This window comes from Enhydra lutris, unplaced genomic scaffold (assembly GCF_002288905.1).
Source record: "Enhydra lutris kenyoni isolate GAN:26980312 unplaced genomic scaffold, ASM228890v2 scaffoldscaffold31, whole genome shotgun sequence".
Taxonomy (NCBI): Eukaryota; Metazoa; Chordata; class Mammalia; order Carnivora; family Mustelidae; genus Enhydra; species Enhydra lutris.
In genome coordinates, this window is record NW_019154115.1 from 8,088,944 (window position 1) to 8,111,914 (window position 22,971).

General features: G+C 34.8%; 1 protein-coding gene across 2 annotated transcripts in view; it reads left to right on the forward strand.

Annotated features, from left to right (window-relative positions):
* Positions 1-22,971, forward strand: part of LOC111153260 (unc-13 homolog C) — a 574,799-nt gene that overhangs the window by 422,508 nt on the left and 129,320 nt on the right. For both annotated transcript variants that reach the window (XM_022512170.1, XM_022512169.1), the window contains one exon: positions 16,670-16,796. In XM_022512170.1, the coding sequence (XP_022367878.1) occupies positions 16,670-16,796 (127 nt within the window). The remainder of the gene's footprint in view (positions 1-16,669; positions 16,797-22,971) is intronic.

Below are 22,971 nucleotides of genomic sequence, written 5' to 3' on the forward strand. Positions count from 1 at the left end.
TAGGTCATGAGGGTGGAGTCCTAGTGAATGTGATCATTACCCTTATACACACACAACAATAACGACAACATTTAGGAAACCCACCTCCTCCTTCAAAACTTCAAGAATACAAAAAATCAGCAGTTTGTAAACTGCAAACTTCACCAGAACATCACCATGTTGGTGCCTTAATCTTGGGTTTTCTAGCCTCCAGAACTGTGAGAAATGTTTGTTGTTCATAAGCCACCCAATCTATGATATTTTGTTCTAGAAGCCTGAGTAGACCAAGAAAAAGGGCTAGTTTAATATTGGGAAACCTATTAATATCATATAATATATTAATAGGCATAGGAAGAAAAAGCATAAGATAATCTCCACAGATGCTAAAAAAGAATATGACAAAATTCATTATACATTGTTGAAAAAACTTTCACGAAAATTGAAATTAATGGATATTTTCTGAGCATATGTCATAAAATTATATGTTTGTATATCTATGTATGTGTGCATATATGAAATATATGCAATATATGATATAAATGAGAAATAGAGACATAATGCAAATTTGGCAAAGTATTAATCACTGTTGGGTCTGAGTAAAAAATATATGAGAGTCCAATGTACTATTTATGAACTTTTTCTGTAATTTTTGTATTATATCAAAGTAAAATATTACAAATTTCATTATTTCTGAATAATGAAGAAAAAGAATGGACTAAACAATGTCATTTCCTGCCACCATTATATCTAGTTCATGCTTTTGATCTCTTTTAACCGAGTGAATGTAATACCCTTCTCACATGGCGGTGGTTCTTAGAACTAATACTGCCATTTATAAAGTGTATTTCAATTTTGGCATTTATATAATGTTATATAACTGGATTTCCTCTTTCCTCTTCCCCGTAAAAAACAATCAAGGAAACAAAAAACCCCCAAAACTGAAAGGAAGCTATAATTATGGTCCTGTTTTATGTAAAAGGGAACTGAGACTTCTAGGGGCAAAATGGCTTGCCCAAACTGACAAAGCCAATAATTGATACAGGCAAGACTGACATCCACGTCTTCTGGCTCCCTTGCTCTCGGTAGTCTGTCCTCTAATGTATCCATTCAACCCAAAGGACAGAGTAGTCGTTCTACACCCTTTTGTTTAAATGTGGGGACTCTGCTCAAGGCTTCCTTTGTATCCACACAGCATGTAGAACAGTGGTTAGCACATAAGAATCAGTCGTACTTGCTGAATTGAATTAAATTACAATGTAGTATGAATAAATAGAAGGAAAAAGAAGAAAGAAGAAAAGTCTGTGCTTCATTATTTCCCTAGATATATTAAAATTCTATTTACCTGAACTTTCACCTAAGGAGTAAAATTTGTTGGCTGACGCAATGACAAAGTTAGATAAATGAATACAGGTGGAAGAGTAATTATAAAAGTAGTGTTTAAAATGTAATTAAAAGATACAGAATATACCTTTCTATGAAAAAAAAAAAAAAAAGAAAAGATACAAAATATTTTACCAGTATTTTTTTTCCCCATACTGGTCATCTTTTATTGGATGTTAATTCTCAATAAGGATTTGAAAGGATTCAAGGGTGCCAGGCAAAGGTCATGGTCAGGAATGCAGAATGTGCCTCCACACTGGGCCCTCCTCAGTGGTACTTGCATAGAAGCTCCTGTTTGAGTTCCTTGTAACAGTGACAGTAGTTGAGGGGTGCCTGAGCAGCTCAGTTGGTTAAGCCTCAGACTCTTGGTTTTGGCTCAGGTCATGATCTTACAATCCGGAGATAGAGTCCTGTCTCTGCTTTGGGCTAAGTGCTGGGCATGGAGCCTGGATTCTCTCTCTCCCTCTGCCCATCCCTCCGCCATCCCCTCCTCCCCCCCAAAAAACAATGAAAGTAGTTGAAAAGCACATAAAAATCCCAGCACCATACAGATCCCAGGACATCCCCTACCTCCACACTGACAACTTGTAATACCAGTAGTACCTCTTTGAAATGCTCCAGCCATGCCTTCAGGGGTGAAATCCCACATCACCATCCAACTTGGCAGCTTTCCTAATCTGACAGTCATGAGCTTCTTCTCGTCCTGAGTGTCCATTATGCTGGGTCATGCGAGCACTCTATTAGAATTTTTAACTTTCAGGTGGTAATTCTGTTGATGTTAAGTTCTAAATAAGGGAACTATGCTAAGGCATTTATATATTTCACACTGTCTAGTTTGACTATCTAGACAGTGCAGTTGACATCATTCAAATTCTATGTTCATAAAGCTTCAACTACATGAAGTACTTTGAATTACTGACCATTGCCTAGAGGGTGGAGTGTATTTTTATTAAGTAAACATTTTATTGAACTATAAGATACATAAAGTACACAAAATGTAGGTGTCCTGCTGGATAAATTTTCACACACCGAATTTTCTTGTTACCAGAACCATTTCCTTTCTAGTCAATACCTAATCCTTCGAATACAGTTACTTACTACTTCGACTTCTAACACCATATAATAGGTTTGCTTGTTCTGAAACTTCATTAGGTCAAATCATAGGGCACATTCATTTTTATGCATTAAGCATTATTTTGGGGGGAGATTTTACACATAAAAATGATGCATATCATTTCATCCAATTATAGGTCATTATTATTATTCTATTCCAGTGAACAAATATGCAACTATTAATGTATTTTACTTCTAAGGTATATTTGTGTAGCTTCTTATTTTAGGCTATTAATAATTGTGCTACCGTGAATGTTTCTTTCAATGCTTATCTATCATGGATCTACCCAAGGAGTAAACTTACTAGGTCATAGGTATACATATGTTCAGCTTATTAGATATTGCAAAATAGTTTTCCCGAGTGATTATGCTAACTACTAATTATATTAATTAGTATATAAAGGTTCTAATTATTCCACATCTTCAGCAACTTGGTATTGTCTTTTTCTTTCCAGACATTTTAGTAGGTCTGTAATGGTAGTTAATTAAAATTGTGGCTTAATTTCTACTTTCCTGATAAGTAATAAAGTGAACCATCTTTTTATAGGCTTATTGGCCATTTGGATATTTTTTATGAACTAAGTTTTCAGTATTTTGCCCCATGTTTTCACTAAGTTGTCTGACATTTTCTTAATACTTAAAATTTTTTAATGTATTGTAGATGTTAGCCTTTTGTTAGGTATTTGGATTGCAAATATTTTCTCTCAGTCTGTGGCTTTTTTACTCTTTTAATGTCTTTAGAGAAATAGAAATTCTCAATTGTAACCACAATTTATTGATAACTTCCTTTCTTGCTAGTGCTATTTTTGTCTTATTAACATCTTTTCTACCTAAAATTGTGAAAAATAATCTCCCATGTTTTCTTCTAAAAGCTTATTGTTTTACCTTAAAATTTTAGATTTACAGTCCATCTGAAACTCATTGTCTGTGTGTGTGTGTGTGTGTGTGTGTGTGTGTGTGTGTGTGTGTACCAAACCACCCTTGACATAATGGTAAGAGCTTAGATCCTAAAGTCAGATAGATCTAAAAAATAATAGCAGTTATATATGTAAAGTGCATGCCCAAGAATAGACAAAGCATAGTTTCTTAGAAATAATTTTAAATGATGATGCAAGTCTAGTTTTATTGGCATGGAAAATGTTGAGTGAAAGGCATGGGTTATATAACAAAGTATTTACACAAATTGTATGTGTGTATCTGTATATTTATGTAGATCTATTACATTTTATGTATTTATACTTATGTATGTATAATGTATAAATATATATATATTTACATAAATATATATTTATAGCTACATAATTCATAGAGCATTATCTGGAAGGGTATTCAATCATAGTTAAATGGCAAATCTGTGAATCATGGTATTTCCGGTACTCTTTATATCTTCTGTGAACTTCCCTATATTGTTTGAATTTTTTTCAATGAACATGTATCTTTATTTCCAAAATAAACATGAAAATTGTTCTTATTAAAATACAAAAAAAAAATACAAACAAGTACTTACAGGAAGAGAATCATCCAGAGATAACCACAATAACCTTTCGGATCTGTCCATTCTACATTTTCCTTGGCAAAGAGAGGTGGTGGCTTTTTCATCCTTTAATAAAAATTGTAATTCCTATTTAATTAGACTTCTGAATCTGGTATAAGTCTAACCTGAGAGAGAGGCTTTAAATAGGAACTCCTTGCATTCAATAAATAGATTTATTTCTATAGCGGAAGATAATGATTCATGATAAAATGTATTTATCCTCATGTTGTTGGGAAAGAAGGAACCAGTCCCTCCACATCTTTGTATGTTTATTAATGGAACCAGACAGTTTAGCCGTATGTGCTTTGCCTCCCTGTCAGAAATAAGATTGAATATTTAGTCCTAACAGGTTTTCCTCTCATGACTCTATAAATGTTGTTTTGTTATCACATAGCTTCTACTGGATGGAAGAGACAGCCTGTTTAATTGTATATGTTTGTTTTTCTGTTTAGAAGTCTGTAAGATTTTTTTAAATTTATTTTGTCCTTCAGACATTTTGGCAAAAGTGTCTATTCACTAATATTCACTAATCTCTAGATGTGAGTATCTTTTCACTAGTGGAAAATTCCTTAAGTTTGTACTTGCTTTCCTCTCTCCCTTTCCCACTGCAAGATAGTTTTCTTTAACTGTGCCTTTTATTATTCTGTTCCATTTGTTTGACTTTTTTCTATTGTGTTGGGTCTCTAGTATTAGAAGTCGTCTCGATTTCCATGTCAATCATTCATTCCCTAATTTTCTGCTTTAAGAATTATCCCTGAATTCTGGAAGATTTTGTTAAATTATTCTTCAAAGTACTGATTTGTTTTCCTAAATTTTCTATTTTGCTCTTTACTATCTCTAGTTGTATATTTTAAATCAGGTATTTGTTTTTGAAAATATAAGATTTATATCGTTGAAACAATCAGTATAAAAGAATATTCAGAGAAGAGGTCCTTATCGTCAAGTATAAGAACCTATGTGACTTGGCCTTGGTTTTTCTCTGAAATCAGCTCTCATCATTCTCACTCAGTCACTCTGCTGTAGTCACACTAGCTTCCTTGCCTCTCTTTGAACCTGCCAACCACACTCTTTGTTGCGTGTTTCTGCCTGAAATGTTCTTCCAGGAGATAGATTCCTGGTTTGCTCTCTGACTTCATTCAGCTCTGCTGGCATGTCACCTCATTCGCTGTCTTCCCTGAGCACCTTATTGAAAGAAGCATTCTCAGCTCATGTGCTCCCTTGCCTTGCATTATTTTTTTACAGACCATGATACTTCATATTATATGGAATATTTTTTATTGTCTGCCTCTCCTCACTATATTATAAATTTCAAGATGGCAGAAACACTGTTTTCATTGTTATACTCTCAGTATGTAGAATAGTACCTGCTTCATAGTAGATAATTAATAAATACATGTTGCATAAATAAATGAAAACTACATTTCAGATCTCAGCTCTAACTCTCGTGGAAACACTCTATACTAAATTTCTTGCTGGGACTCGGTAAAAATATGTTATAAATAAAGCTTGTTTTTGTTCCTTTTTTTTATGCCCTTGCTCTATGACTTTTCGACTCCAATAGCTTTTTGGGGTCCCCCACATTTTATCATTACGTTCCAGCCTTTTGGCCATCTCTGATTTTGAATACTTTTTCTCATCTCATTCCATTTTTTTTTTCTTACAACTACCCATCTCTAGTTCACTACCATCAGATTATGTGGTCTTGCCTTCATACTGCTTCCTGATTTTCCAAGGTCACGAAATGGTATGTTCTCCTTCTAGGTGTTATGGAAGAGTAGCTCCACATTCTGAGTTGGTTACAAAACACTTCACAGATGTAGAAATTGGTGTCATGGATGGAGACTATAGAGGAAATGTTGATGTGCTATTTAAATTTGGCAAAGAAATTTTAAAGTAAAAGAAGGTGATTGAATTGCACAGCTCATTTGTGAATGAATGTTTTATCCTGAAATAGAGGAATTTCAAATTTGGATGACATTGATACAAGTTCTAGGGGTTTGGGTCCCACTGGAAAGAATGGGTCTTATTCTAGGTATGTGGGTTGATCTATGTCTAAACTCTAACCAGATGTGGCAGAGAGTGTGTTTATGAAGTATGTCTGAATCTACATCATTCCTGGTTTAATGAACCCAGAGGGCTTAGATTCATTCTGGGACTCTGCCAAGAGATTGGTTGCATTTATGAGTAGGACTGTTAGCTTCTGCTCCCAATGGTAAGATCACTCCTAGTATTGGTTGCAGTTCATGGAGTAAGGCAACATTTTACTAGTGTTTGCTGGCTTTTCATTTTCCTAGTGTTTTCTAAGGCTGGGTTATCAGAAATGTGTCATGAAAGAAACCAGTATTTTCTCTTACCCTGTAAAAATTTATATTTGTTCCCATATAGTCATTGAATCTAAGAAAGTCGATTACAATAATTTACTATTGTGCATAATCTCTTCTGTTGTTAGCGGATTTTCCTCCCTGGAAGCTTCACATTGGTCCAAATTACTTTTTTGCTAACATGTTATATATATATTTTTTCATTTTTATTTTATTAGTCCAAGCTTTATAGCTTCGTAATAACAGCTTACTTTGGTAGCCAGAATTTTAGATGATTTCTTAACCTAAAGATGCACTGATACTAAAAGACCTTTATAGAGCTGCTTTAAAGTGGAAAACTATAACTTGTATTTTCTTTTCCTTTTTTTTAAATTTCTAATTACATGGCTTGGCATTCTCATACATAAAAAGGAGGACGTTATCCCCATCCATTGGTTATTAATATGAATTTATGGTGACCTTTGATGTTTATATGTATCTGTGATACATAGAAGTTTGATACATATTTATTTTTAGAACCAAAGATTCTGATGATGCGGTTTTAGATTTCTGAGCACAGTATCTCACAAAACATCATGTCATTGGGCCCCTAACACTGGTTTATTATTTGAAATTACTTCCATAGCTTCCATATCATCACCTCTTTTTTGTTTTTAAAGATTTTATTTGTTTATTTGACACAGAGAAAGCAAGCACAAGGAGGGGAAGCAGCAGGCAGAGGGAGAGGGAGAAGTAGGCTCCTCACTGAGCAAGGAGCTTGAATCAGGGCTCAATCCCAGGACCCTTGGATCCTAACCTGAGCCAAAGGCAGAGGCTTAATGACTGAGCCACCCAGGTGCCCCTGATATCATCCCCTCTTAAAGCAAAGTGTCACACATTCAGAGAGATGTTTAGGATAGTTCTAAAAAAATGCACACTACCAACTACAGGACAACACAGCTTTTATTCAATAAAATTATGTCTCAAATTAAGAACTAGAAAATAACACTGTGATGGTTGATGGCAGCACATTTGCTTTTGGCATGAGAATAGGTTGAGCATATACTGCCCCATCCTATAAACTAATACATAATTGTACATTTCTGTCTTATACATAAAATCTCATGCATAAACAATAACTTTCAGAAAAAAAATACATTCTTTTCAAGTAAGGGCTAGTAAATACCATCTAAAGGAGAATAATCATATACTTTCAAATTGCCAAGATTTTTTTTTTTTTTTTTTAAGTAGGCTCCATGCCCAGTGTGGGGCCCAGTGTGGGGCCCAGTGTGGAGCCCAGTGTAGAGTCCAGTGTGGGGCTTGAACTCACGTCTCTGAGATCAAGAGTCGGATGCTTCACCAACTGAGCTGCCCAGGCACTCTGCCAAGCTTTTTCTTTGTACAGTTTTAGCAAAGCATTTTTATACTGGTAGTAAAATATTCATATTTATCATTGAAATTCAAAGATTAAATTTTGTACAAAATTATTGTACTGCAGTTTGGAAAACTAATTAAATGTTTACTTTGTAAATGTAATGAGCTGGTTAAATCTTTGTTGCCAAAATTAAAAATGTAGGAAGACTGATGGCTAAATAAATTCCAAGAGTCATTTATATTGTATGAGATAAATGTACCTTTGTCAATGTGGTCTACCACTAAGTCAAAGATAATTTGAGCAGAATTAAAGATAATTTGAAGAATATTTTTGAATTTGATATAATCTCTTAACATTGATATTTGGTAGGTGGTAGTTAAGATGTAATTGTAGTTTATTTGAAATGTCTCATATATAATTACACATTATGGGAGGAATATATAAATACACAAGAAAAACAGGCATAGATTTTGGAACAATAACAGTTCACTTTTTATAGAATCATTTAAGTGGTAATAATCACTACTCAAAATATAGCTGAGAGCCCACAAGTATAAAGTAAAGCTGACAGAAAAATAAAAAGTGGTATTAGTCTATCCACAAAGTCTATGTATTTTACTTCTATGATTTCTCCTCTCTCAGAACCTATTTATCATTTTCTTAACATAAACTTTACAAGTGTGATTATATGATTTGCTGTGTCATGGTGGATCAACTCATAGTGGGGTCTGCGAGAGGTAGTTTTGCTGACATAGTTCCACAAAGCAAGGGGATAACCTGAATACACATGTTCATATACATATATAAATATAAACATAAATAAATAAATATAAATATAAATATATATATGTATATATATATATGAATGAAACAGGAATTTAGAAAGCAGAGTAGTTTGGAGGTTAATTAGCAAGTGGGTCTCAATCTTTGAAAACCTTTTAGTGATGCTAATGAATATAATCCATGTAGCTTAACTCAATTTCACAAAGTATCAGTTTTTTATTTCTTACTTGCATAAATCAAAGCAGGTATGTCTGATTGGGCAATTTTCTCCTGAGAATTGGCTCAGGAACCCAGACTTCTACCCTCTAGTGGCTCCGTGATTCCCCTAGAGCCTTAAAATCCTTGGCTGGATCTTCTGCATCTGACCAGCAAATGAGAGAAAAGAGAATTATTTCACAGTAGGTATTTTAGGGCTAGACTGAAAATGACATACATTGCTTTAGCACAAAATTTAGTCATAAGGCAGGGCTATTGCAATAAAGGTTGGGACATGTGGCATCTGGTTGTGTGCCTGGGATGAAAAGAGCATGGCTTGGTAACCAATTAGCTAAATCCACCACAAATACTGAGGTTTATGATCATTACAAGTTACTGCTAAAAAAAGTTTAGATTATAATTAATATTTGCAACTTAAAAACAAACATCACAGATGGGTTTTATTATATAGTTGCATAGCCTTTTGTTTGGATTTTCCTCAAGATCAAACCTACATCACCAACCAACTCAGTAAACCGGAAACCTCTTCCTGTATCAGCTGAAGTGCATAATGCATGTAAAGATGTCAATTATTCTTGTTGAATTGGCAGAATATGAAAACAGATGGGACTGGTCTCCTGTTTCTGTCCACACATAGCAGTAAATATCAGTTGATAGTGCATGAGAAATATGTAACTTCAGGGGATGGAAACACATTCATATGGGTGTGAAAGCAATTCTATCACAATGAAACTAATAGTAATCTTCTAAGTTTTTTTTCTGCAAAGAAGCTTGTAAAACCCTGATAGTTTGAGATATCATATCAGGTATATTCTTAGGAACTAGAATCAGTGGTCTCTGGATTAGAGCAGTACCAGATTTCATTTTGCCAAAGGATAATTGGCATCTTTCCTGTCTCCTCTCCCATACTGATCCACAATGGAGGGACTTAGGAGTTGGGGAAGAAGGAAGAGGAGGAGTCTAGCCACAGTGTGGCTACAGAAAATTAGACACAGGTGATTATTTTCTGAATTGTGGGAACAGCAGGAATGAGGGGAGTGTAGGCATGCAGGGAGCTTGCAGAGTCAAAGAGAATGAGTTTAAGATGATCTGTGTGTCTGAGCAGAGTAGCTAACTCGGGAGGAAAGACTTTTGTAATCATGGGGAAGTGAAGTGCACATGGATTTTGCAAATAAAATGAAAGTTTTACCTGAAACACTGACTGGGACACTGCCCACAGCTGGCTTTTACCTGCTTTCTGAAGTAGAGAGATGACTTCATTATAAGGAGCAAAGATTGGTAAACTTTTTCCCTTCATGGTACAACATAAACTTAAGGTTCACTCAAACTCACTACCAAAACATGTGAAAACATGAATAGAGGGAAAGAAAAAAAAAGCTGAAAGTCTTTGTTTTTTTAAATTCAGTTAGCCAACACATAGTACATCATTAGTTTCAGATATAGTGTTCAACAACTCACCAGTTGCATATAACTCCCAGAGCTCATCACATCACATGCAGTCCTTAATACACATCATGCAGTTATCCCTCCCACCCCACTCACATCCAGTAGCCCTCAGTTTGTCTTAGATAATTAAGAGTCATGGTTGGTCTCCATCTCTGATTTCTTCCCATTCAGTTTGCCCATTTCTTCCCATTCAGTTTTCATTCTCTTCCCTTATGATCCTCCACTGTTTCTTATATTCCACATATGAGTGAAACCATGTGATAATTGTCTTTCTCTGATTGACTTATTTTGCTTATAATACCCTCCAGTTCCATCCATGTTGATGTAATTGGTAAGTATTCATCATTTTTGATGGCTAATATTCCACTTATACACATACACACACACATACACACACAAAACACATCTTCTTTAGCCATTCAACTGTCAAAGGACATCCCAGCTCCTTCCAACAGTTTGGCTATTGTGGACATCACTGCCATGAACATTGGGGTGCAGGTGTTCCTTTGTTTCACTATATCTGTATCTTTGTGGTAAATACCTAGTAGTGCAATTGCTGGGTCATAGGATATCTCTATTTTTAACATCTTGAGGAACCTCCATATTGTTTTCCAGAGTGGCTGTACAAGCTTGGATTCCCACCAACAGTGTAAGAGGGTTCCTCTTTCTCCACATCCTTGCCAGCATTTGTTGTTTCCTGTTTTGTTAATTTTTGCTATTCTGACAGGTGTAAGGTGGTATCTCATTGTGGTTTTGATTTGTATTTCCCTGATAGTGATGTTGAGCCTTTTTTCATGCGTCTGTTGGCCATCTGTATGTCTTCTTTGGAGAAATGTCTGTTCATGTCTTCTGCCCATTTCTTGACTGGATTATTTATGTTTGGGTGTTGAGTTTGATAAGTTCTTTATGGATCTTGGATACTAGCCTTTTATCTTATATGTCCTTAGCAAATATCATCTCCCATTCTCTAGGTTGCTTTTTTAGTTTTGTTGACTCTTTCCTTTGCTGCGCAGAAGCTTTGTATCTTGATGGAGTTCCTACTGGAACTGTTTGCCTTTGAAAACATGTCTTGAAAGAAGTTATTGCAGCTGAGGTCAAAGAGTCTGTTCTCCTCTGGGATTTTGATGGATTCCTATCTCACATTTAGGTCTTTCATCTATTTTGAGTTTATCTTTGTGTGTGATGTAAGAGAATGGTTAAGTTTCAATCTTCTGCATGTGGCTATCCAATTTTCCCAGCACCATTAATTGGAGAGACTGCCTCTTTTCCATTGGATATTCATTCCTGCTTTGTCAAAGATGAGTTGACCATAGAGTTGAGGGTCCATTTCTGGGATCTCTATCCTATTCATTGATCTGTGTGTCTGTTTGTATGTTCATACCATGCTGTCTTGATGATCACAGCTTTGTAATATAGTTTGAAGTCAGGCATTGTGATACCACGTGCATTGGCTTTCTTTTTCAACATTCCTCTGGCTATTTGGGGTCTTTTGTGGTTCCATATGAATTTTAGAATTATTTGTTACAGCTCTTTGAAAAATGTCGATGGCATTTTGATAGGGATTGCATTGAATGTGTAGATTGCTCTGGGTAGCATAAACATTTTAAAAATATTTATTCTTCCATCCATGAGCATGGAATGTTATTCCATCTCTTTGTGTCTTCCTCAGATTTTTTCATAAGTGCTCTGTAGTTTTTAGAGTACAGATCCTTTACACCTTTGGTTAGGTTTATTCCTAGGTATCTTGTGTTTTTTGGTGCAATTGTAAATGGGATCAATTCCTTAATTTCTCTTTCTTCTGTCTCATTGTTAGTGTATAGAAATGCAGAAAGCATCATATCATCTGTGAAGGATGAGAGTTTGATTTCTTCTTTGCTAATTTGAATGTCATTTATTTCTTTTCATTGTCTGATTGCTGAGGCTAGGACTTCTAGTACTATGTTGAGCAACAGCAGTGAGAGTGGACATCCTTGTCATGTTCCTGGCCTTAGGGGAAAGCTCTTGGATTTTCCCCATTGAGAATGATATTCACTGTGGGCTTTTCGTATATGGTTTTTATAATATTGAGGTATGTTCCCTCTATCCCTACACTTTGGAGAGTTTTAATCAAGAACAGATGCTGTGTTTTGTCATATGCTTTTTCTGCATCAATTGAGAGGATCATATGGATCTTGTTCTTTTCTTTTATTAATTTCCTCTCTCATGTTTGATTTGTAATGTCAAACCACTTTTGTATCCCAGGAATAAATCCCACTTGATTATGATGAATCATTCTTTTAATGTACTGTTGGATCCTGTTGGCTACTATCTTGGTGAGTATTTTCACATCCATGTTCATTAAGGATATTGGTCTGTAATTCTCCTTTTTGCTGGGTTCTCTATCTAGTTTTGGGATCAAGGTAATGCTGGCCTCATAGAAAGAGTTTGGAAGTTTTCTTCCCATTTCTATTTTTTGAAACAGTTTCATTAGAATAGGTATTATTTCTTCTTCAAATGTTTGGTAGAATTTCCCTGGGAAGCCATCTGGCACTGAGCTCTTGTTTTTTGGCAGGTTTTTGATAATTGCTTCACTTTCCTTGATGGTTATGGGTCTATTCAGATTTACTATTTCTTCCTGTTTCAGTTTTGGTAGTTTATAAGTTTCTAGGAATGCATTCATTCCTTCTAGATTGCCTTATTTGTTGGCATATTGTTGTTATAATATGCTCTTAAAATTGTTTTTATTTCCTTGGTGCTGGTCATAATCTCTTTTCTTTCATTCATGATTTTATTAATTTGGGTCTCTTCTCTCTCTCTCTCTCTCTCTCTCTCTCTCTCTCCTTTTTATGATTTTATTTATTTATTGACAGAGACACAGTGAGAGAGGGAACATAAGCAGGGGGAAATGGGAGAGGGAGAAGCAGACTTACTGCTGAGCAGGGAGCCCAATGTGGGGCTTGATCCCAGGACCCTGGGATCATAAACTGAGCCAAAGGCACGTGGTTAATGATGGAACCACCCAGGTGCCCCAAGGGTCCTTTCTCTTTTCTTTTTGATAAGTCTGGCCCGGGGGTTAATCAATCTTATTAATTCTTTCAAAGAACCAACTCTTAGTTTCATTGATTTGTTCTACTGTTCTTTTGCTTTCTATTTCATTGATTTCTGCTCTGATGTTTATTGTTTCTCTTCTGCTGGGTTTAGGCTTTATTTGCTGTTCTTTCTCCAGCTCCTTTACAAGTAAGGTTAGCTTGTGTATTTGAGATTTTTCTCATTTTTTGAGAGAGGCTTGTATTGCAATTTACTTCCTTCAGGACTGACTTGGCTGTGTCCCAAAGATTTTGAACAGTTGTGTTTTCATTTTCATTAGTTTCCATGAATTTTTTAAATTCTTTAATTTCCTGATTAACCCATTTATTCTTTAGTAGGATGCTCTTTAACAAACTCCAAGTGTTTGAGTTCCTTCCAAATTTCCTCTTGTGATTGAGTTCAAGTTTCAAAGCATTGTGGTCTGAATATATGTAGGGAATAATCCCAATCTTTGGGTTTTGGTTGAGAACTGATTTGTGACCCAGTATGTGATTTATTCTGGAGGAAGTTCCATGTGCACTGGAGAAGAATGTGTATTCTGTTGAAAAGCCCAAAGTCTTCACTGGAGACATAGTTTTACATTTTCATGAATGAGACACATATATTAAATAGTATTTCTTAAAGTAAAAAGTCTTATTTTATATAATATGTGTTCTTTGACTAAAATTCATCTTTGTGCAGTGAACCACTGCTCACAAATCATTTCTGTCTTGTTCATCTAACACACAAAATTTGGGCTAAATTCATCTCCTCCAAGAAATAGCATCCTCCTGTGCAAATCATGACACTAGCCATGTTGTATTAAATGTACTGTTTTATGTCAACCTATCTGAGCTCTGCACACTCAATCTTTATATCTGCAGTGCCTCCCACATAACTTAGTGCAAGATAAATGCTCAATAAACATTTTTGGTATTAGCTGGAACTAGGGTACCCTTACCTTCAGGATTCTGTTAATGTACACTCTTGGAACAGGTAGCACATTACATCAGACTCACCCTAACACTTGCGAAATCAGGTCACATGATGTCTGCCATCTTCAATTTTTTCCTGACTTAAAAAATTTAAATATACTTTGCCATTGAACTCTTTTCTATTTCTTTTCAGCCTTTTTTTTTTTCTTTTCTGAGGTCTGCTTACAGTTTATGCACATTCTTAATATTTAAAGGATTAAAAAAATGTATTCAAAATTCACATGATTTGAATACGGATGTAATTTAAACTATAAATACAAAATTTTAAAATTATTTCCATGTGTGTTTTCCAATATGGTTCACCTATGGTTTGCAGAAAGTTACTTTCTTCTAAGATATTTAAAAATATTTATTAAGATGAGGACAAAATGCAATTATCATCTCATATAAATTTTTAGGTAAATCATTTGAATAAACAAAAATCATTGCATTAGAACTCATAAATCTAAATTTCAAAAATAAAACTGTTGATAAGTCTGGAATTCAGTAGATAACCGGTTGGCAAGGAAGTTGAGGCTTCATGTATATTACATCTAGAACTACACATAACTTTGAGAGTAATATGAATCATTTAGTATTCAAAATATTCCCCAGCCAGCAAGTGCACCTGTTTTGCATGCTGCATTCATTCATGAGTGCCCTCCAATGCATAAATTGAAACCAATGAAAATGGGTGCTTATTAAAACTTTAAAATGATATTTTGTTATGAAATGACCTATTACATTTATGCCATCCAGGGAAAGAACCTGGTGAGTTAGTTTGCCCTTTCTCTTACTTAAATGCATCCATAGCTTGAATTCCTCCCCGTACTCCAAAGCAGTATCTATTTCTGTCATCAGCAATGGCAGTCTGCAAACTGGACATAGTCAGTCACCTTTTGTTTTCAGGATATAAAACAAAAGATGGTCCAGAGGTGTTTCTGTGGGGATTTACAAGGTGTTAATTATAAGAACAGGTGGTGTTAGTCACAAGAGCAGATGTTTTGGGTTCTGGCTTACTCTGTCCACACCAAGTGTGAGATCCCAAGTGACAGAGGAATCCATGATCTGTTTAATTTTTGAGTTTCTATTTGGGATGAGTAGAGCCCTTTTGGTGTATGGGTCCTAGGGCAAGGGTCTTCTCCTGTCTAGGTTTCAAGGTAGTATTGAATTAAATCCTTACCTACGAGTATATCAAATAAATGTCTTATCCTTAAGATGTAGAGGGATACTATTTATGTGAGGAGAGGGATAGGAGAGAACTCACATTAAAAGAAAGAATGAATGGAATAAATTTGGAGGGAGTTGAAGCACAATATCATCTCGTTCATAATTTTGTTTGCGAGTTTAGTCTACAAGTATTATTTATTCTTGTTTCTGTGTATATATGTGTGTTTCTCTCTTTTCTACAAACTGTCTTAAATTAATCATTGTTTAGATATTTTGAAAATGTTTGATTTGGGGCTGTGTTCCCTCTTCTGTTTATCATTGGGATTTAAGTCCCCCTATAGTGAGGTTTTGGAAAGCAAGGATGTCCTCAATTTGTTTGTAACAATTCAATTGTTTCAATTGGTATTTTCAGTCTGGAATGTAAAGTAAAGGATGTTTCTACCATAAATCAAAGCCCTTGGCTTAAAAAAAGATCCATAGACCTCAACCAGAACTTCTTAGAGGACACTTAAATGTCAATATAGTCTGGGATATTTGGGGTTTGCTTATGTCTATACTTATGGCTGGAATTGGCAAAGATATTAATATTGGGGGTAGGGGAGGAGAAGAGATAAACATGTTCAGTAGTATTATTACTTGTCTCTGTTTCCCAGTACTATATATCCAGATTAGATTAAAAAAACAAAAAACAAAAAACAAAAAATGGTTTTAAGCTACACTTTCTAAGTTAGAGAGAAGAAAATGTCACATATTAGGAAATCCTGCTAAAGAAATGTCAAAAAAGCCACAGGGCACAAAATAATTTTAGCTGAACTTAAAATGGGAAGAAGAAATCATCTGACTTAGAAGTCAGATATATTTCTCCTTTTCAACTTTTAATTCTTTAAGTGTTCAATATCCAGACCAGAAATGTGATCTACTAATTCACATTTCCAATATATATCAAGGATTATGTCTCTTAGTTTGATTCATGTTTTATCCATGCTTAGAGTTTTAATTCTTTCTGGAATTTTGTTTGCAATAAGCTTAAAGTAGGCAAAATATGAAAGCTTGCAAACAAACAGAAAATTTTTGGTGTGTTACCACTCTTGACATCAGAATTCTCACCTTTTTCATGAAGGCACATTAGAACATTCAAGTTACTGCTCATTACTAATTGATCTATTCTACATGGCATCTGTGGTACTTTTGGATTTTGTAAAATTTCAAGTCTGTCTTTGACAGTTCCCTTTGCTTTTACCTCAAATACACAATTCTCTTCCTTTTTAAAATACTACTAGTAACAGTAGATTGGAATACAGCAGCATTGTTGGCAAACCAAACTTCATTAAATGTTCGATTTTATCTGTTACAGAACATGAGAAGCAGCGGTTATGCAAGAGCACCGATTATATGAATTTGCATTTCAAAGTGAAATGGTTTTATAATGAGTATGTGCGGGAGCTTCCTGCCTTCAAGGATGCCGTTCCTGAATACTCTTTGTAAGTGGTGATTTTCACCCCCAAGTTCTCAATTCATAGTCCTGTAAAAATTATACCTGAATTATGCTGTCTTAAAATCTCTTTTCATAGTCTTTGCTTGAATGCAGACATTTCTATTATAAAATTAATATTAAGTGATTTGTGTTTCTTTGGGACCATATTTAATTGAATTGTTTTCACTTTTCAACTATGCCTTCCTCAGATATTCAACTCAAAGAAAAAGAAATGCAAAACAGGATATGGCTTCCACGATAAGGTTATCTTCTGTGAAAGTGTTCAAACTCCGATTTTATTGGGAAAATGAGGGTATTTGTATACTGAGCTTTAGAATCAGATTTTGCCTTTAATTCAAAGAAATACCTTAGGCATTAGTATTTCTAAAATAGAAGTTCTAACTAAACAGGCAACATTTTTCATAAACATACCTGTATCAGATACATTCCTAAGCACACAGACTTGTAATACTCTGCATCTGATATTTTCCAGAATTCTATTTAATTCTGTTGAGGAGGGTCTTCCGCATACCAGGCACTGAGCCAAGTGCTGTAGGACAGGAGTGAATAAGATAAAGACCTCGCCCTGAAAGAAGCTTGTACTTGATGAGATACTGATAAGTATAAAAATCATGATAAACCAAGGCACAATTAAATAAGTACTAATTCAAAGAGGACAAGCAAAGTGCAATGGGTTCTCAAAGAAGAGAGACATTACCCCTATTTGGAGGACTCTACATAATCTTTATGGATGGGATAACATTGATGTAGGCTTTAAAAATTAGGTCAGTTGATGGCAAGAAAAGCATTTAGATTGAAAGGAAAATTATGGGCATTATTATGCGAGTAGGAATATATGGGCTATTGTCCATGGGAAATGTCATTATAGTGGGGTGTAGAGTATGTTTACAAAATGAGTAGGTAGGAAAAGTAGTTTTGAACTAGATTATTATAAGTAAATGCTATGAAGCTTGCCCCATATTCACAAGGCATTGTGGGCATTGGGAGAGGCAATGACTGGGCAACAGGAAAGAGATTTGGAAGATAATGAATAATGTAATGATGAGATTGGAACTTCCCTTTATGACTTTCCCATAGAAGTTTATAAGATACTGTGGGTTACTGGGACAAGTTAAAATCTATATACATTGGGGGGGTGCCTGAGTAGCTCAGTGGATTAAAGCCTTTGCCTTAGGCTCGGGTCATGATCCCAGGGTCCTGGGATTGAGCCCCGCATCAGGCTCTTTGCTTAGCAGGGAGCCTGCTTCCCTTCCTCTCTCTCTCCGCCTGCCTCTCTGCCTACTTGTGATCTCTGTCAAATAAATAAATAAAATCTTTAAAAATTAAAAAAAAATCAATATACATTGGAATGATTGTAGTAAGAACATATAGGATGAATATGTGTGGGAGAGAGATTTCAAAGATAGAGTTTACATAATTTGTCAACTAAGACATATGAGGATGAAAGAAATAGGGAAGAATTGCAGATAAATTATATGTGCCTAAGCAGCTGGTGATACTGACTTAGGATAGGGAAGTAAAAAAACGATGCCATTAGCCAGAGACCTCTGCTTTGAGTCTGTCTAAGCTAACTACACTACTAACTAAAATCAGACTGACATGACCACTGAACAGCGGCATAAAAGCTGAATAAAATTAAACAGCATCAGAGAGCAATCAAGGCAACCAGGAAGTGAGGAACTACTGTCCCTGAGAAAAGAGAAATGCATTGAAGTGAATCTTGTATTTGTTGCCGGTGTTTTTCCCCCTCAGTCCTGTCCTCCCTGCTCCTATGAATTTGCTAATTTGTAATGACATTTACAATGTCATTGTGACCACACAGAGAACAGTAGCCCAGCTTATAGCAATGTCCATGGGGTAGAGAATTAAACGTTGGTGTTTAGGACTATGAAGGTTGTTTGGACCTGTAGGACCAAACTCCCAGAGAAATGCAAACCACAGAAAAGTAAGCATGGTGCCTTGCCCACAGTTTTCTCCCTGAGGTATTTTCTCATTCTTTATCTGCTCAGGTATTGGGACTGAGGCAGAAATAATCAGGTATAGAAAGAAGGCACTGAGAAATTAAAATTTAAGTAGACACTTGAGCATCCTCACAATGCTGGGGAGATAAAAGTTAGTGAAGATTTCCTAAGAAACGAGACTTCCCAGTCTTTCAGGTGAGATCCCTGAGTGCTCTGCCCTAGAAATAAGAGCTAGAAATAGCCCAGCCTAAAAATCAGCCTTGTCTACTTTATGACTCTCTCCCTGCAAATATAAGGAAAAACTTAGATTTCTCTCTGGAGGAAATGACCAAAGGTTCCATATTTTTTCCATAGACAATGTATAATATTCAACAAAAAAATTAAAGACTGCTAGGCAACAGGACCAAATGAATAAGATCCAGGAGAAAAATAGTTATTAGACTTACCAGATATAGACTTTGATCTAAACTTGAAAATGTGAGAAAACTTCCACAGAAAAATAAGATCTATAAGAAGAATAAAATAAAAACTACAGAACTGAAAAGGGATGAAATTAGGAATGTAATAAATGGGCTTAATAGCAGGTTATACATAGCAGAAGAGTGGATAAAAGAAATGGAAGAAAGAAATATAGAAGAGAGAAACACACAAGGGATATATGGGATAAATTGTAAAGGTCTAATATGCAAAGAATTGAGTCCCAGAGAAGGAAAAGAGAGAAGGAGTAGTACCAGAGCAGTGTTTGATAAGATAGTAGATGCGTATTTTGCAAAATGGTTGAAAAACATGGGAGTTATAGCTGAGGAATTTCTATAAATCCTAGGTGGGATATTCAAATGCAAGGAAAACTACTGGTCATTACATCATACAAAGTTGCTTAAAACCAGAAAAGCATAAAAAAATCTTCCCACTTATTGGAGTCAAGGAAGGTAAGACACTTTACCTTTAAAGGAGCTGTAATAACACTCATGGATGATTGTTCAGTAGGAGGGACTGAAACCAGAGTACACTGCAATATGTTTTAAGTGCTGAAAGAAAACAGCTAACAACTTAGAATTCTATAAGCATCAAAAATATCCTTCTAAAACAAGGTGCAATAAGTATATTTATATAACTGAGAAGCTAAAAGAACCCATTTCCAATAGACCTTCACCAAAATATATAAACCATGCTTTAGGTAGAAGGAAAATGACTGAAGATAAAAATGCAGGAATGTATTAGGTAATAAAAAGCATTAGAATAGATAAGCAAAAAAGGACACTTAAAAATACATCAACTATTTAAAATAAAAAATCTGTAGAAGAAAATATACATAGAATTAAAATACAAGACAACAGTAGCATAAAAAGGTAGAAAAGCAGTAAATGGAGTTAATATGGTATAAGATCCTTGAATTGTTTAGAAAGTGTAAAATACTCAATTTAAAAATCTTCTAATGTGTCATGGATGGGTGTTATAATTTACAGTGTAACCCGTAAGTATTATGCACCCATAAAACAATAGGGTGAAGGGAGAGTACAACAAACATATCTAAGGAAAGGAGAATGCAAAAAATAAAAAGCAGGCAGGAATTTTAGGGGGGATAGGGAAAGCAAGATGACATTTTAAGAATTATATTTATCAGAAAATTAAGTATAATCATTAAACATAAACGGATTAAGGTTCTAGTCAACAAATATCGTCCTACAGATAAAATAGTAAATCCCAAACTATTACTTATAATTGATTCACCTAAAACATAAGCATCTAGACAGGTTAAGTAAAAGAATGAAAACAATAATTGAGATCAAATTTTCAGGGCTATACTAATATTAAAAAAATAGAATTCCAATAAGAAATATAACAAAACAATTTTGAAAGAGAAATATTTCATGATTGAAGGAGCAATTCAAAAAACGTCGTTATAAATGTATGTCATAACATGTCAACAAAATATATAAAGCAAAAATTGTCAGAATTAAAAGGAAAAATCATCAACTCAGCAATTCTACTTGGAGATTATAGCAACTCAAGAAACAGACAAAGTCAGTTAAAATATAGAAGTTTCAGGGCGCCTGGGTGGCCCAGTGGGTTAGGCCTCTGCCTTTAGCTTTGCCTATCAGCTCAGGTCATGATTTCAGGGTGCTGGGATCGAGCCCCGCATTGGGAGTCTCTGCACAGCGGGGAGCCTGCTTCCCCCGCTCTCTCTGCCAGCTGCTCTGCCTACTTGTGATCTCTCTCTCTGTGTTAAATAAATACATAAAATCTTTAAAAAAAATAGAAGTTTCAATAACATGAATAATACACTTAAAGATATTTATCTGTATCTGGTCACATACAGGTTCCACAATTTTCCATGGGAATTATTTACACACACACACACACACACACACACACACACACACACACCTCTATCTACAACTGATGACCACCAGTGACAAAACACAGGTTATTATCACATGCACATGGTGCATTTACCAAAACAGACTATTCGCTGAACCATAAAGCAGGTCTAATGTATTTTGAAAGAATGAAATATATACTGTATGGTCTTGGACCACTGTGGAATTAAGTCAGATATCAACTCCAAGAACATAACTAGAAAATGACCAGATACCCAAATTAAGCAGAACTCTCTAAAACCTGAGTAAAAAAGAAATCAGTGTAAATTACGAAATATTTTGAACTAAGTGATAGTAAAATATGGCATGTTGAAACTTGTGGATTGCAGCCAAACTAGGAAATAGGAGAAAGTGTGTATCTTCTAATTCTATAGAGACAAAGAGGGAGAAAGGTATAAAATCAATAGTGTAAGACTAATTTCAAAAATAAATTAAGTCAAAAGAAAGTAAAAGGAAAAAGTGATCAATAAGACCTGGAACAAAATAAATTTAAATAGAAAAAATTACATAGCCAAAAGTTTATTCTTGAAAAACATGATAAAAATAAAAAATGGGGGAAAAAAGGAAAAGCAGATATCACAAATTATCATTGCCAGAAAAGGACATCACTAAAGATCCAAAACTATAAAACATAACAAGACATTATTTATGCCAGTACATTTAAAAGTTAGGCAAAAATGTACCAATTATCCTCAACTACTGAAACCTATTGAGAATATGACATACAATTAAAGAACGATTTCTCTCTGAAAATATATTTAAAAAGTAAAATAAAATAAAATATTAGCCAATAGAATCCAGTAGTTTATAAGAAGACTAATATAACATGACCAAGGGGTATTTATTTCTGAAATATAAAATTAGTTTAACATTTTAAAAGCAATGAATATAATTCACCACATTCAAGGAATGAAAGAGAAAATCCCTACAGTCATTACACTAAGCACAGAACAATAATTTAATAAAATACAATATCAATTTATTATAACAATCTCTTAGAAGTTAAGAATAGAATGGAACTATCTTAATCTAATAAAAGACCATTCTTTCTTTTTTTCTTTTTTAAGATTTTATTTATTTATTTGACAGAGATCACAAGTAGGCAGAGAGCAGGCAGAGAGAGAGGAGGGGAAGCAGGCTCCCTGCTGAGCAGAGAACCTGATGCAGGGTTTGATCCCAGGAGCCTGGGATCGTGAACCTGAGCTGAAGGCAGAGGCTTTAACCCAATGAACAACCCAGGTGCCCCAAAGACACACTCTTTCAAAAAAGAAACAACAATAAAACCAGTATGCCTCTTTTTTAATTGAAATGTAGTTGGCATAAAATATTATTTTAGTTTCAGGAGTACAACATAATCATTCAACATTTATAAACATTATAAATTGATCACCACCATACATCTAGCTACTATCTGTCACCATACAAAATTGTTATATCAATTTCCTATACTATCCATTGAATCTCCATGTCTTATTTATTTTATAACTGAAAGTTTGTATCTTTCATTCCCCTTACTCTATTTTACCCATCCCTCTGCTCTCCTAGCCCCTGGCAACCACCTGTTTTCTCTCTGTATCAATGAATCTGTTTCTGTTTTGCATGGTTTGTTTTTTGTTTTTTTGTTTTTTTTTTTTAGATTCCATGTATAAGTGAAACCATATAGCATCTTTCACTGACTTATTTCACTTAGTGTAATATCCTCTAGCTCTACTCAGGTTGTCACAAATGGCAAGAATGCATTCTTTTTTATGGCTGAGTAAATATTCCATTGTATATCTGTACCACATCTTTATCCTTTCATCTATTATAAGATGGACAC